Raw genomic sequence first — 15088 nt, forward strand, 5'->3', positions numbered from 1 at the left:
ATGGGCTTAAATCAACTGGACTATTAGCTATAAATTCCATACTTTAATTAGGTTTTTTTTTTAAAACTCTTATTGCGAATAGTCATCAGCAGTCTCTAAATTTGTTTCGATATGCTAGTAAAATTCACTCTCAACCACAGTGGACAAAGCACACTTAACTGCAAATCCAAGTAGGTTTCCATGTAATCAGTTACAATGTCAAAAATTCTTTGAAGCTTCATGTCTATATATTACCCACTGCCTTCTGCTATCAAGTGTTTTTATACAGCAAGTATATAGCTAACACGTAAAAAAGATCCTAAGAAGACAAAGACATTTCACAACTGTCTGATTATTCTACCAATTCCTAGGAGATTGGATACGACACCACAAAAACACTGGCCATAAATTCAGTTTGTGGTAAACAAAAGTATAAAATCAGCCATTTAGTAGTCTATGTGTATTTTCTTTAATATTTAAAACACTAAAGAGTATCTTTGTGTTCAAGGGGAAAAATGTTTCTTTTCTAATCTATTAAAAAAGTGACTTTATTTAAGGAAAATCTTAATTCTGCCTATGACCTTCATATATTTACTTCCTATTTCTGGGTTTCCAAAGTTAATATTCAAAATAAGTTAGTCCTCTTAAGTACTTCGCCTGTTTTGAGTAAGATGCCACCAGGATGTTAGGGGAGTCTAATGTCCAAACAACAGACTTTACCCACAACCAGTTGATTAATGGCTCCAATTCTGTTAGGAGCAATAACCCACCACAATCCCTGAACGTCCCTGCACACTGTTACTGGGCGTGCCAAGAAGGCAAGGCCCTGACCACTCTTTACCCAGGACAATTCTCAGAATTGTGTTTCTATCACCAACCTTCAGGAATGAGGTAACATCTTTCTTCTGACTGATTTTTAGTCATTTGTTCTCGTTAGAACTTTTGGAAAGTTGGTTTGTGAATACGTATGTACTTTTTATGCATATGTAAAATATCCTGGCAGGGATACACAAGAATCTATGAACACTGGAAGCCTCTGCAGACGGAAATTAGATTACTAGGAAAAGAGGGATAGGAAAAATTATCAGAATAAATAAACTTCTGAATGTTTTGGTCTTTGAACAATATAAAGTAGTTTCCTATCCTCAACAGTTTGTTAAACTAAAAAGAAAAATGTAATGGACTCGAGGTCCTGGTGTTTTTATGATTGACATGTGCATTCCAAAAAGATATATTCAAGTCCTAACCCCTGGTACCTGTGCATAGGACTTTATTTATAAATAGGGTCTTTACAGAAGTAATCAAGTTAAGATGAGGTCATACTAGGGTAGGGTGGGCCCTAAACCCAATATGACTACCCTTATTAGAAGAGAGACAGACACACAGGGAGAACACCATGTGAGGATGGAGGCAGAGACCAGGGTGATGGAGGCAGAGACCAGGGTGATGCATCCACAAGCCAGGGAACACCAAGGACTGTAGGCAACACCAGAAGCAGGAGAGGGGTATGAAACAGACTTGCCCCTAGAGTGTTCAGAAAGAGTATGGCCTTACGGACAACTTGATTTCAGACTGCCAGCCTCCAGACCCGTGAGAATAAATTTCTGCTGTTTTGAGCCAGAAGTCTGTGGTACCTTGCTACAATAGCCCCAGAAAACTAACACAGTATTTGGCATATGTCAGCCTAGGAACCGACAACTCTGTCTTGAAGATCTTCATCACATAAGCTGTCTTTAATGACAAAAAGTTAAGAGGCGCCCAGGTGGCTCAGCTGGTTAGGCATCCAATTCCTGATTTTGGCTCAGGTCATGATCTCAGGGTTGTGAGATTAAGGCCCATGTCGGGCTCCCCACTCAGTGGAAGTTTGCTTGAGATTCTCTCCCTCTCCTTCTCCCCATGCCCCTTCCCCAACTCGCAAGCTCTCTCTCTAAAATAAATGAAAATCTTTAAAAAAAAAAAAAAAAAGTACAGTACATTCCCAAGAAAGGGGAATACCCAAAAGCCAGAAATAAAGGAACTGAAGACCAGAGTTTGGCAAGCACATAAGCTGATGCTACAGCTGCTCAGGCAATTGGGGAGAAGAAGCTTGGAATGGGGAAGGCAATGGTCACAGTAACCTAGGAGGGCTCCAGCGCCCAAGAGACATGGCTAAGTTTGCGTGAAAAGGACAGCCTCAACTTAAGACACACCCTCCCTCTCAAAGTTCCTCCAAAGGGCTATAAACTACTCCACAAAAAGGCAGATTAGGGAAAAAATAAAATCCACTACACAGGAAAATTATGATCCTGAAGTTCACCAGTCTCTGGACATTCAGTCAGATTGCTAATATGATTACATTAACTTATAAAATTTGTAGCCCCATTCAATACGAGGCACATGACCACAAACAACCCAAACTTACCAGAACAAAGGAAACTGACCATTTTGGTTAAGTTCCTATATAAAGGGAACATCTCCCACCAAGGAACAGAAATGCAATTTGGAGTTTAGTATTTAACAAATCACAAGCTACCAGAAAACTATTAAGTGCAAGAGTAAGACTTGGCTAGGATAAGGTCTCATGGATCATTTGAAAAAAATTATTCAAAACTAAAAATGCCTTACCCTAAAAATTACTTTGATTCATTTAAAGAGAATTATGCATTTAATTATAAAGAACTAAAATCCTCACATGGTATTTTATCAACAATACTTTTAATATTATACTATAGACAAGTAAACAAAAAATTAACGATTTGAAAGCATGTAATGTGGCAGATAAAAGAAATGCTACTCAATTTATATTTCCCGTGCATTCAGGAAGGTTACCTTATGATCTGTGAGGGTGTCCTACTAAGATTTTTGTGCTCACTGGAGGGTTTCTGAGACTGTGACCCTGCAGAATGACTACAGAATGCATGCTGTCTTATTCCCGAAGGATGCTGGAGTCGAGGAGGTAGTGCTGATGGAGCTTTTACTGGCTTGCTTGGATTCTTTGGCCCTCTGTAATCCATGTCTGTGACAAGAAGCCAAAAATACCGCATGATTTTCTTATTAACAAAAAAACAAAACAAAACAAAAAACCCAAGTACCATCACCCCTCCCCCGAAGAAAGATTAATTTGATATAATCCTAACCAGAGTGGAAATTTTGTCCAGAAGTGGAAGGTTTTCTCATCTTCTTCCCTGATACGGTGTTCCAGCTTTCAGAGGGAGGTGGTTTGAGGTTCTTTGGGGAGTGTCTTCAAAAGAAAAACATTTATAACAACAAAGTATTCCTAGTAAGAATATCTACTTAAGTGTTCTGCATGAGTGTTTTTAACTTATTAAAAAAATTACAATTTTAGTTCTTATATTTAAAAATTAAAGTACAAAGCATTTATCATTCCAGATGTAATTCTAATCAAGTGAGATGACATAAATCAAAAAGCCTATTTTCTAACCTAAAAAAATGGAAAACTAAAAGGCCTTAAACACAACCTTAGCAAAAGACTAGATAAAAAAGGAATGACTTTAATTCTGTTAGATGTGCTGATGGTACTACAGCTAAGGTGGGGAGGGAGGAGTCCATATTATGTCAGAGAAATATATAAGCATCTAAGTGTCTATAAAAAATGATGTGATGTCTGAGATTTGCTTTAAAATATTCAATTCCGTTCCCATTTTTAAAAAAGGGGGTTAAGGAGAACAGATTAGAAAAGACTGACAAACACTGTTAGTTGCTAAAACAGGGTGATGCTTATAGTGGGGTTCACTATACCACCTTTACATGTGTGTGTGTTTGACATTTTCCCTAGTAAAGTTTAGGTGTGACTTACTACCCTGTTTTCTAACAAAGACAGCAGCAACTGAAACAAAAGGTACTATAAGGTAAGACTGTGTAACAGCAAGTCAACGGTAGTATTTTACTACTCCATGTGACAAACATTTAGTGAAAACCAACTATATGCAGTGCAGTACTAAGTGAAAATTAGAAATGACTATGGTCCCTGTCCTCCAGTGATCCCCACTTCATAGTTAAAATAGAGTCAATTTCCCAAACTGCCTTTATGAAAAATGGCACATTTTAAACTGGAAACAACAAAAGAAGTTTTTAAAATGCGTTAACACGCAAAACACAAAATCTGAACTCACACTGCTCTTTCAAGAGATCTAAACGAATACATTTTCTACACACTGGCAATACCTTTGGTTAATTTACAAATACACAGAGCCATTTAGAAATCCCCATGATTACAATAGGCTAAATGGAAGAGACAGTAAATGCCTTAGTTGAAGAGTGGTACATACTTCTTTCCAAATTCTTCAACCAAAACTGGTCCATTCTCCGAGTGAACCCCTGGAAAGTCTGCATTAGAAAATTTTCCACTGTGATCCAACCTAACCTGCTGAACAATTCCAGAAAGAAAAATCAGTCACCTGCTTCCTTTGCATTAATAATCACCATTTAAATTTTTATCTTGTTTTCAATTAAAGAGAAAATGACTATATACTGTTAAAAACAAAACCAAGTTCAAAACGGTACACCATAGTATTTTTCTGACCGCCCAGACCTCTGTACCTCTAGCTAAAATAAAGACTTCTTTGTTTACACTTCCAAAGTTTTATAAACTGTTTCTGTAAATAATTCAGGGAGAAGTAGGAACACAATCTATCAAGGCTCCAAACGAGAGGCAGCATGCCCCGGTTCTGAACAAAGGGCGACAGCACTGCACATACCAGGATTCTAGGCCCATCTTTTCTACTTACCAGCAAGATGACCTTTGGCAAATTACTTGTTTCATGCTTCAGTGTCCTCACATGCAAAATGGAGCTAATAATAGTACCTACATCATAGGACTCATGGAGATGGAATGAGGAACATATGACATACAGAAAGGGCACTGACTAACACACAGCAACCACTCTATAAATGAGAGCAACTAGTATTATAATTACTATTATCTTCTCACTTTCCCAATATTTAAAATGCGTAACTGTGACCTTTTTCTCCCTAAAAATAGATCCATCACGTGTTCTCTAATATACAATTCATATTACCCAATAGTAAATTGTGACAAGAGTAAACCTTTAGGTTTCTTCCTAGAGTCAAACGGTACTCTATGAACAGGGTACCTGCTGATCACTGCACTAGGAGCCCAATGTATGCAGCACTGCTTTAAGTTAACCCCCTACTTCTTATTAGTAGATGCAAGTCCTAAAGCTGAGGTTTCATTCTTCATTAACCAAAAAAGGACAGTGTGCCTTCCTCTCAACAGTCTAGCCATAAAACAGATCTTTCTGAAGTTAATCTATATCAAAAGTTTAAACTACATCTTACATGCTTGAGTAAACAAAGGTCACCTTTGAGTCATAGCAGTTTCCATAATAGAATTTCAATTAAATTTTTTACCGAAGTGAGATAGTCTAGTAGGTATAGAAACAAAATACTCTAAGAAGGAAAAAATTAACACACGTATCTGCTTTGCCATCTACTTTATCAAGAGCCTCTACTTTACCAAAAGCACTGCAACCTAAAAGGAAATATACTTGACTTAAAATAACAACAGTTTTAGTGATGCAGCATAAGATAAGCAATCTTCTCTGTTAAGGGGGAGTGACGGGGAGGGAGGCGCTAAGCCCTAGATTCTCTTCTGTTTTATTCCAAGTTTTCCAAATCACTGTAACAAAAGATTTACAATTCTGTTCTGTAATTATAGCACATTTCTGACAATTCCATAAGGAAGAACATAAATGAATCATATCCTCTTCTTCCTTTCCTTTCAAATACCTCAGAATGAGAACACTTAAAAGTTCTTAAGGTAGTCTATCATTGATGCTGATATAATCCTGGTCAGATACTTTTCACAAACCCCTTTACCACACAGGAAATGAGTGTTACCTCCACAAGTCAAGCAAAAATGTTTGTCAATGCCTACTTTAAAGGAATTTTTAGAAGCCAACACTTTTCAATGAAAACTATTTTTTATGAAAATTATCTCCAAATAAAATTTTTGTGTACGTAGGTTATTTCTGTTTTGGCAATAGTACTATTTTTTCATAGACAAAAAACAGAAAAGGAACCTTAGAAATTTCCCAGCCTTGGCATATTGACACTAGACTGGACAATTCTCTGCTAGGGGGTAAGAGGGGGTGTCGTGTGCACCATACGATATTTAGCAGTATCCCTGGCCTCTACCCAGTGGATGTCAGTAGCACCTCCCTGGTTGTGACTAAAAAGTTGTCTGCAACACTGCCAAATGGGGAGTGAGGATGCAAAATCATTCCAAGTTGAGAACTGATCTAACCCAACTTTCCCCTTTAACAATCAGCTACTTAAGTCCAGAGCAATAGTTTACGCAAAATAAATGGCAAAACTCCCTTCACTACTATTCGCTCTTCCTCAATCCAACAGAAAACCATTATGTATCCATGAAAATCTTCCAGGCCTATACTGTCCTATAATGGACAAACTGGTCTGTAATGTCAAGTGTGAATAGATTTCAGGAATCTGCCAACTGTAATGAAAATATCTAAAAGTCTAAGATGTTATTTTACTGCTTTCAAACAAGTAGTATCAAAGACTGACACTGTACTTAAAGATCACATGATGGGACGCCATGGGTTTTATATACATACAATTTTGGTAACTTATTCTAATGGGTCAAAAACCTAAATATTTACAACTATTAAAATGTATATGTGGTGGGCGCCTGGGTGGCTCAGTTGGTTAAGCGACTGCCTTCGGCTCAGGTCACGATCCTGGAGTCCCGGGATCGAGTCCCGCATCACGCTCCCTGCTCGGCAGGGAGTCTGCTTCTCCCTCTCCCACTCCCCGTTTGTGTTCCCCCTCTCTCGCTGTGTCTTTCTCTGTCAAATAAATAAATAAAATCTTTAAAAAAAAAAAAAAAAAAAGATGTGTATGTGGTAAAGTATATTCTGAAATCTCAAATTAACAACACATTCAAACTTGAACTGTCTTCTTAATTTCCATTAGAATAAATTTTCAAGTAAAATCTTTCCTTCCTCTGTATAATCACTTACTTGACATTTATCTCCAACTTCATACTGTAAGCCAGCAGCAATGGAATAATCACGTTTTTGTTGAGCTGTAAACGATATCAGTATAAATATCAAGCTGACTTAATTATTTTCAAACGCCACAAAGCAAATTTATGGAAAATACAGATTGTTTCACTTACCTTGCTTAGACTTCAGCCAAATTTCATATTCCACATTTCTATAGACTGCTGGATTGAGTGACTTAAGAACCTTTCTAGACAAAGGGAGGCTAGAAGAGTTCCCACTGTTTTTCAGGTGCTAAACAAACAAAGTCAGAAGTCCAATCAACACAGAACAGAAACGCTTTTAAAACATTTTTGCTTGAGATACGTGTAAGAGTAAAATCAAACGAAGCAGAAAAGTTAAAAAATTAGGAAGTCACCAAAAATTTTCTCAGAGTCATATGATCCTGAATCCACTGAAAATGTACAAGAAAAAATTAAGACTAAATTCAAGTGCTTTCTTATGTGGAAGAACTTAATGGTTAAAACCATTAAAAAAAAAAAAAATACCTGATCACTTGACAAAGCTTTAACTCCATTCACATCATTAGCAGTGGTAGCTTTACTCCTACAAAAGAAATATAACCATAATTAAAAGTACAAAAATGTGTTTACGCAATTAACTTAACCTCACATAAAAATCTCCAAAGTCACAGTTACGTTCCAAAAAGTCAAAGCTATATTCCAGTGAGTTCATACAAGCTTTATTATAAGGATGTATTTTTACACACACCCACATACACACACACACAAACACGGCACGCACATGCACAAACACATATGTATGCATATTAAGATATAAATCAAAAACTTTATCAGAAATTCTTTGTGTAAGGCTCATCATCAAAAAACAGAAACACAAAAACAACTGAAATTTGGGTGGATAGAAAAATTGAATTTATTTAACATTTAACGTAAAAATTTTCTTTCAGTATATAGATGAGGCTCCATTAAACAAAATATTCCACAATAATGAGCACAGCCACAAACTAAGTAAGTAATCGGTATGTTAAATGATGATAAGTGCTATCTCCAGGGTGGGGTGGGCTCCAGGTAGCAGAAATGATAGCGTTGAGACATAGGCTTGAATAATAAAAAGTGAGATGAGGAAAGAACTTGCTAAGATGCCTTTTCCAATAAAGAATTAAAGGTGATGAGATAGCAAATCACATGGCTATTCAGTATTCCAGGCAGAGAGAAGAGCAAGTGGAAAGACCCTGGGGTGGCCAAGAGATTGGCAAAGCAGGAACACAGTGATGGCAGGTTGAACAGAAGATGAAAGGAGACCGTAGTCTTCTGTCCTACAATTCCTCCTTAATTAATCAATCTCTAGTCTTCAGGACAATCTCCAAATCTGTGTCCTTAAATGTGGCAATATTTAAGAGACCCCAATCTACAGTCTAGACTAAAAAATCATCCATAACTCCCACTACTTCAGGACTGACCAATATGAATGTAAAAAGAATCCAGGCACAAGAGTAGAGTGACATCCTTGGTCTTTCCTCCTTATTACGTAAACTATGCCTATCTATCGTGCCATAATTATGCAGCATTCTTCCCTAACTGAAGCCTTATCCTCCTTAAGCCAGACATGACACAAGAGAAATGTTATTAATGCGACAAAAAGTTAACTTAAAAAAGGCTTCCAGAAGGCCTAGATGGCTCGGTTGGTTAAGTGTGTGCCTTCGGCTCAGGTGATGATCCCACGGTCCTGGGATCAAGTCCTACATCGGGCTCCCTGCTCAGCGGGAAGCCTGCTTCTCCCTCTGCCTCTGCCTGCAGCTCACCCTGCTTGTGCTCTCTCTCTGTCAAATAAATAAATAAAATCTTTAAATAAATAAATAAATAAATAAATAAATAAATAAATAAATAAATAAATAAATAAATAAAAATAAAAAAGGTTTCCATGTTGGGGAGCCTGAGTGGTACAATCAGTTGGGCGTCCAACTCTTAGGCTCCGGTCGTTATCTTGGGGTCTTGAGATCAAGCCCCATGCCAGGCTCTGTGCTCAGCCGGGAGTCTGAGATTCTCCCTCTCCCTCGCCCCTCCCACTTGTGCAAGCCTCTGCGTGTGCACACTCTCTTGCTCTCAAATAAATCTTTGGAGAAAAAAAATGGCTTCCATGTTCAAGGTTTACACACTAGCAAAGTATAAAAAGACTGCACTTTACAATGAGCACACCTTCCCTCATAAACTTCTCCAGCTTACTAGCCTTAACTTCATACTCTAGTTCATCAGCCAACTGTTATCCCAGACCCAACTGTTGCTAAAACAATTAGCAGTAACCAAAGGGCATATGCTGAAGTCCCCCCACACCAACCACAGGTAATAAGCTATAACAAGCTAGTCATTCTCTCTCTCAACTTCTTCTAAGCTCAGTGGCACATCCTAATCAGAGAGGGGCCTAAATTAAATGATGAAGCAGAACTGCTATCTGTTCAAAGTTAGTCTACTCTAGAATTAAATTTACAATAGCAGACCCAGATTCTAACCTGACTCATTTCTCTTACAAAGAAATGGTAGTCAATCAAATTTTCAATGAGGATCAGAAAAATGTAACTCAACAAATGCCTGGTATTTCAGATAAAAGGAGATAATATTTAAGTATTTAATAAAGAATTAGATATCCTAAGGCTTAATTTCATTTATTTCTCTAGTTTCACACTATATAACACCAAGTAGGATACTTTCATACTCTCACACACTAGGAATAATATACTTTTATCTTCACTAGGAATGGAATTGGGTAGGTTCTTATAGAGAGTAAATGTTTTAATACCGTTAATAAAAACTAAAAACTGTCGGACACAGTATCTAGAAACTAAGCTATACACGTTATATATTATTTCTTTAAATTCTTACAAATTCCCTCCTTCAAGGAAATACTAATATATCCTAATTTTATATAGAATTAGGGCTTACTAGTGAACTTAAGTAACTTGCCCCAAGTCTAGTTACTTTGGCAGGAAGCCAGGATTGAAACCAGATTTGGCTGTCCACAGCCCCAAGCTCTTAACCACTACCCTACACATCCTGTGTGGAAAAGAAAGGCCTGAGAGACTCTAAGTTAAAAGGTGCTTGTTCACAACCCTAAACAGAGGCATTACCCAGAGCTGTTCACATACTTGTACCCCAACTTGGGATTTTTATTATCTAAAAAGAAAAAGGAAGGCATTATCTGAGTAAGGAAACAACACAAGAAAGCCACGGAAATAAAACGGTCATTTTTCATCATTGGATATGTAAACAAATGACAGGTTAACCTTAAAATTTCAAAATATATACACATATAGACAGGACTAAGTCTATTATACACATACATATACTTGTAGCTCATGTAGAAATAGAGCCTATCAACCAAAAACATCAACTTTCAAAAACAGTCCCATAATAAAAATTAGATAAAAATCAGTAAAAAAGAAACTTATACTGTAGATTGCTGTATTTTAGGAATACCACAGGCAACTCCGTGCCTCACATTCCTTATTGAACTGTTTCTTTACAGGGCACTATAAAGATATTTTAGGACTTAAATTCATTCTTACTTGCAACTGTCATCCTCTGAATCTGATATCTCACTGCTGTTTCCATCAGCTACTTCAGAGGTGTCCAGTCCCATCAATATTTTACTAACATCAGTTTTAAATACCTTCTCATACAGCAATTCATAAAGGAGAGCTGCAATTAATGAGAGAAACGTTATGCAACATTAACTAATTTTACGTTTTAACACAAAATTGACAACGTCTATTGCCCAGGCTTCAAAAATCCTAACTAGGGCACCTGTAACATCTTCTGATCAATAACATGATTTAACCGAAGTTACCTAGATAGAAAGCAACTAGAATTTGTCTCTGTAATTCAAAATCATTATATAAGATACTGCCATTTTTAAAACACAAAAAGGTACCACAACCGTGAAACAAGTATGATGACAGTAAAAGCTAAACATGCATATTGAGCAATTACTGCATTCCAGGCACTGTGCAAAGCCTTCACATATGTTCGTATTCCAGGCACAGCAAAGTATTATTATTCTAACAGTACAGATGAGGAAACTTGAGAATTAGAGAGGTTCACATAATCTGCCCAATCTTAAGAGATGTGGAAAGAAAACATTAAGAAACTTTAAGATTCCTAGAAGAGGACAGCTTTTCATAAGGGACTCCAAAAACAACTGTTATAAAATGTATTCTGAGCAGCCACTGAAAGAAAGAAGCATATTTAATCAACTTTTTTGCTTTAAGAAAACAAACCTCTAGAAAACACGAAAATATAGATTACCAAATACTCAAAAACATATTACACATGGTGTAATATGTGACTCTCATTTGGTTATACTGCAGTGATCTTTATGAAACTAAAAATTCATCAACAATAGGTGCCCACTCTCTAAATGAGTCCCCAAAGAGACCACCTTCTCACAGATCACTTTTTTTCACCCCTGATATCATCCAAACCACAGGCACTGAGAAGTAAAGGTAAGATAGGCTTCATGAGCTATCCTTCCCAAAGCTGAAATGTCTAGATTTTAACCAGCTGGAAGAGGAGGACACAGCCCAGGATACAGACAGCTACACTTTATTTTAAAACAGATCCATCCATCTTAAAAACTGCATTACAAATATCTTTACTGGTCACCACTAGCTTAAGAACAGAGGAAAAAGCTGTTACATGACCAGCACTGATGCTCTGTTTGAGTGATGATAAAGAAGATAAAGAAGGTAGAAAGGAATACTAAAGCGGTAATTCTCAACTGGGGAAGGAGAGAGGATTTTATCCTTCCAAGAAACACCCGGCAAAATCTGGAGAGATTTTTTGCTTGTTGCAATGAAAAAGAGAGCCCTCTACATGGTACATGCCAGGGATACTACTAAACATCCCATAATGCACAGAACTGCTCCAAAGAATTATCTGGCCCAAAATGGCAATAGTGTCAAAGTTAAGAAACCCTGTTCTAGAGGCAAAAAGTCAAATGCTTGATTTGCTCATTTAGATTTTCAAGCTCTATACCAGCAACCTTAAAAACACATAAAAATCCGGGGGCGCCTGGGTGGCTCAGTTGTTAAGCGGCTGCCTTCGGCTCAGGTCATGATCCCAGAGTCCTGGGATCGAGCCCCGCATCGGGCTCCCCGCTCGGCAGGGAGTCTGCTTCTCCCTCTCCCATTCCCCCTGCTGTGTTCCCACTCCCCCCTGCTGTGTTCCCGCTCTTGCTGTCTCTGTCTCTGTCAAATAAATAAATAAAATCTTTAAAAAAAAAAAAAAAAACACATACAAATCCTATATACCGAAATGAATTACTGCAGGAAAGAAATAATTGTATTTACAAGTCAAACTCAAGCTACTAGCTCCATTTTTCCCTAGTCAAACAAGTTTTTATTACAGTATTAATATTTTTGCTAACCTAAGATTCTTAGTATATCTTTGTAGACAACAAAACAGACTTGTTTGCATTAAGACTGTATAGCTTAGGAATATAACTTCCTATACAAACACAAGGGTGATACTCACACTGACACATTGCAGAGTTCTCTTTATACTTTATGGGATAGACAATATCATAATGATTTCCATTTGAAAAACACAGTAATACCTGAAAGGGAAAAATTAAAGACACCTTTCAGTCATTCATTTATGACACTTACATAGCAACTTTTATCTCTAGTTTCTCTGAATTACTAATAAATAATTTCTAAATAGAAAATAATTTCCCAATAGAAAATGATTATTTTAGGGGCACCTGGGTGGCTCAGTCGGTTAAGCGTCTGCCTTTGGCTCGGGTCATGATCCCAGGGTCCTGGGATCGAACCCTGCATCAGGCTCCCTGCTCAGTGGGGAGTCTCCTTCTCGCTCTCCCCACCCCGCTCATGCTCTCTCTCCCTCTCTCTCTCGCACATGCACTCACAAATAAATAAAATTTTTAAAAAAATGATTATTTTAGGGGCACCTGGGTGGCTCAATCGGTTAAGTATCTGACTCTTGATTTCAGCCCAGATCTTGATCTCAGGGTCATGAGTTCAAGCCCCACACTGGGCTCCATGTTGGGCATGGAGCTTACTTAAAATGATTATTTTAGAAGCAACCTAAGGCTTCAATGTGGTCAACTATGGTATATCCAATGCTGAAATGTTACACAGCCATTAAATCAAAAAGTTCTTAATGACCTGGGGAAATGCTTATGGGATCACAAAAAATACACAATATACATGAAAACAACAGAATATCAGCTACTTAAAAGACAAGACAGCCAGGGGCGCCTGGGTGGCTCAGGTGGTTAGGCGACTGCCTTCGGCTCAGGTCATGATCCTGGAGTCCCGGGATCGAGTCCCGCATCGGGCTCCCTGCTCAGCGAGGAGTCTGCTTCTCCCTCTGACCCTCCCCCCTCTCATGTACTCGCTCTCTCTCATTCTCTCTCTCTCAAATAAATAAAATCTTTAAAAAAAAAAGACAAGACAGCTGAAAGACTGTAAGAAATACTAAATACTCCAAAACCTTATTAAGATGCTTACCTCTAAGAGGCACAATCAAACGTAAATTTCTTTCTGCTGCTTTAGTTTTAAGTACTTTCTAAATAGTTAATTACTTACGCAATAAGAAATACACACTGATTTTGTTTGGATTATGTCATATTCCAAAACCTGTATTGGAAAGGCCAAATCCAGAGCCATGCACCTTAGAAACTCCGAAAGCCTTTTTATAAAGGTAGTATTTCACTCAATTCCCCTCCCCCTTAACACCATTAGCATGAAGACAAAACACTTCAATTTGGCCTGGATGATTCCAAAACTGCTAATTAAAAAAGAGTTCTCTTAATGATTCAACTGAGGGTTTTTTTTTTCTTTCTAGGCTTCACATAATTTTTTAGTTGTTTCCAGTTTGTGACTAGATAATAACACCTCAGCCAGTAAATTATCTTTATAAGGAGAAATATATCACTATTACCCAAGTATTTTTGGATGCAATGGCAGAATCTACTTTCACAAGTTATTGTAGTACTTAATGTTTATAGTCATGCGAAACGGTCTAGTTAATCATATACCCTAGTATCTGAGGTTTCTTCCTCTAGTATAATGTTCTGATAGCGTTAGTGATTCCACAGTGATTTGTGGAAAAAAAAACAAATACAAAATATGACTCAATAATGATTAACAGGTGGGGCACCTGGGTGGCTCAGTCGTTAAGCGTCTGCCTTCAGCTTGGGTCATGATCCCAGGGTCCTGGGATCGAGCCCTGCATCGGGCTCCCTGCTCTGTGGGAAGCCTGCTTCTCCTTCTCCCTCTCCCTCTCCCCCTCCCCCTGCTTGTATTCCCTCTCTTGCTGTGTCTCTGTCAAATAAATAAATAAAATCTTTAAAAAAATAAATAATGATTAACAGGAATTTTAAAAAATTATCATAAATTTCATACAAAAATATTTCAAAAGGTCACCTTAAAATTAGAGCTCAGAAGGTCAAGGTGGCAAGTGGTTCTTTTACTTAAATCCTTTAGAAACACTTAGAAAAATTCTTACCTTCTCCGGAAAATTATTTTCAGTTACTTGTGAAGGAGAAACATTTGGTTCCCGATAAATGATAAAATCTTTCCTGAAAATAAAATTGAGCAATTACTTCTGAGAAAATACATTTCATGACTTAACCATTTGTTCGTTCATTCATCAAGAGCCTAATATGTTCAAGCAATGTTCCAGGCAGTGGACACAGAGCAGTAAACTAAAGACAGTAAGACAGTAACTAAGTTGTAAACACCTCTACAAAAGTACCTTTTTAAAAAGTAGAACTTCAAATATAATTTGCATATACGTTAACTTCAGATATAATTCTAAAAGGAGACTTCAAAACTACAGAAATTGTGAAGACAAAATTTTATACAGATTATTTCAAAAAGAAAAAATAAAGCATTCACCTGCTCCTCTCCCAAACAAAAGTAGTAAAATAGTAACATGGGGTGTTTTGCCTCTGTTCTAGTGGCAATCTGATGCTACCAGCCCTGAGAAAGTGGGAAGCCATTCCTCTATCAAGTTGTAAGTGATATCGTTTATAGACCTGAAAAACATCTGTATTTCTTTCCAAAAATATTTTGAGAATTACAA

General features: G+C 37.4%; 1 protein-coding gene across 4 annotated transcripts in view; it reads right to left on the reverse strand.

Annotated features, from left to right (window-relative positions):
* The window catches only part of OTUD4 (OTU deubiquitinase 4), a 43562-nt gene that overhangs the window by 14187 nt on the left and 14287 nt on the right, over window positions 1-15088 (reverse strand). For 3 of the 4 annotated variants that reach the window (XM_045880373.3, XM_045880371.3, XM_045880374.3), the window contains exons 5-13: window positions 14510-14582; window positions 12512-12593; window positions 10546-10678; window positions 7511-7568; window positions 7139-7256; window positions 6981-7045; window positions 4248-4345; window positions 3096-3199; window positions 2788-2974 (exon numbers count right to left, since the gene is read on the reverse strand). In XM_045880373.3, the coding sequence (XP_045736329.1) occupies window positions 2788-2974; window positions 3096-3199; window positions 4248-4345; window positions 6981-7045; window positions 7139-7256; window positions 7511-7568; window positions 10546-10678; window positions 12512-12593; window positions 14510-14582 (918 nt within the window). The remainder of the gene's footprint in view (window positions 1-2787; window positions 2975-3095; window positions 3200-4247; window positions 4346-6980; window positions 7046-7138; window positions 7257-7510; window positions 7569-10545; window positions 10679-12511; window positions 12594-14509; window positions 14583-15088) is intronic. The other variant, XM_045880372.3, reaches the window with a different exon arrangement.

This window comes from Mirounga angustirostris, unplaced genomic scaffold (genome assembly GCF_029215605.1).
Source record: "Mirounga angustirostris isolate CCGP_5_RB_7025 unplaced genomic scaffold, mMirAng1.0.hap1 SCAF_2, whole genome shotgun sequence".
In the NCBI taxonomy this organism is placed as follows: domain Eukaryota; kingdom Metazoa; phylum Chordata; class Mammalia; order Carnivora; family Phocidae; genus Mirounga; species Mirounga angustirostris.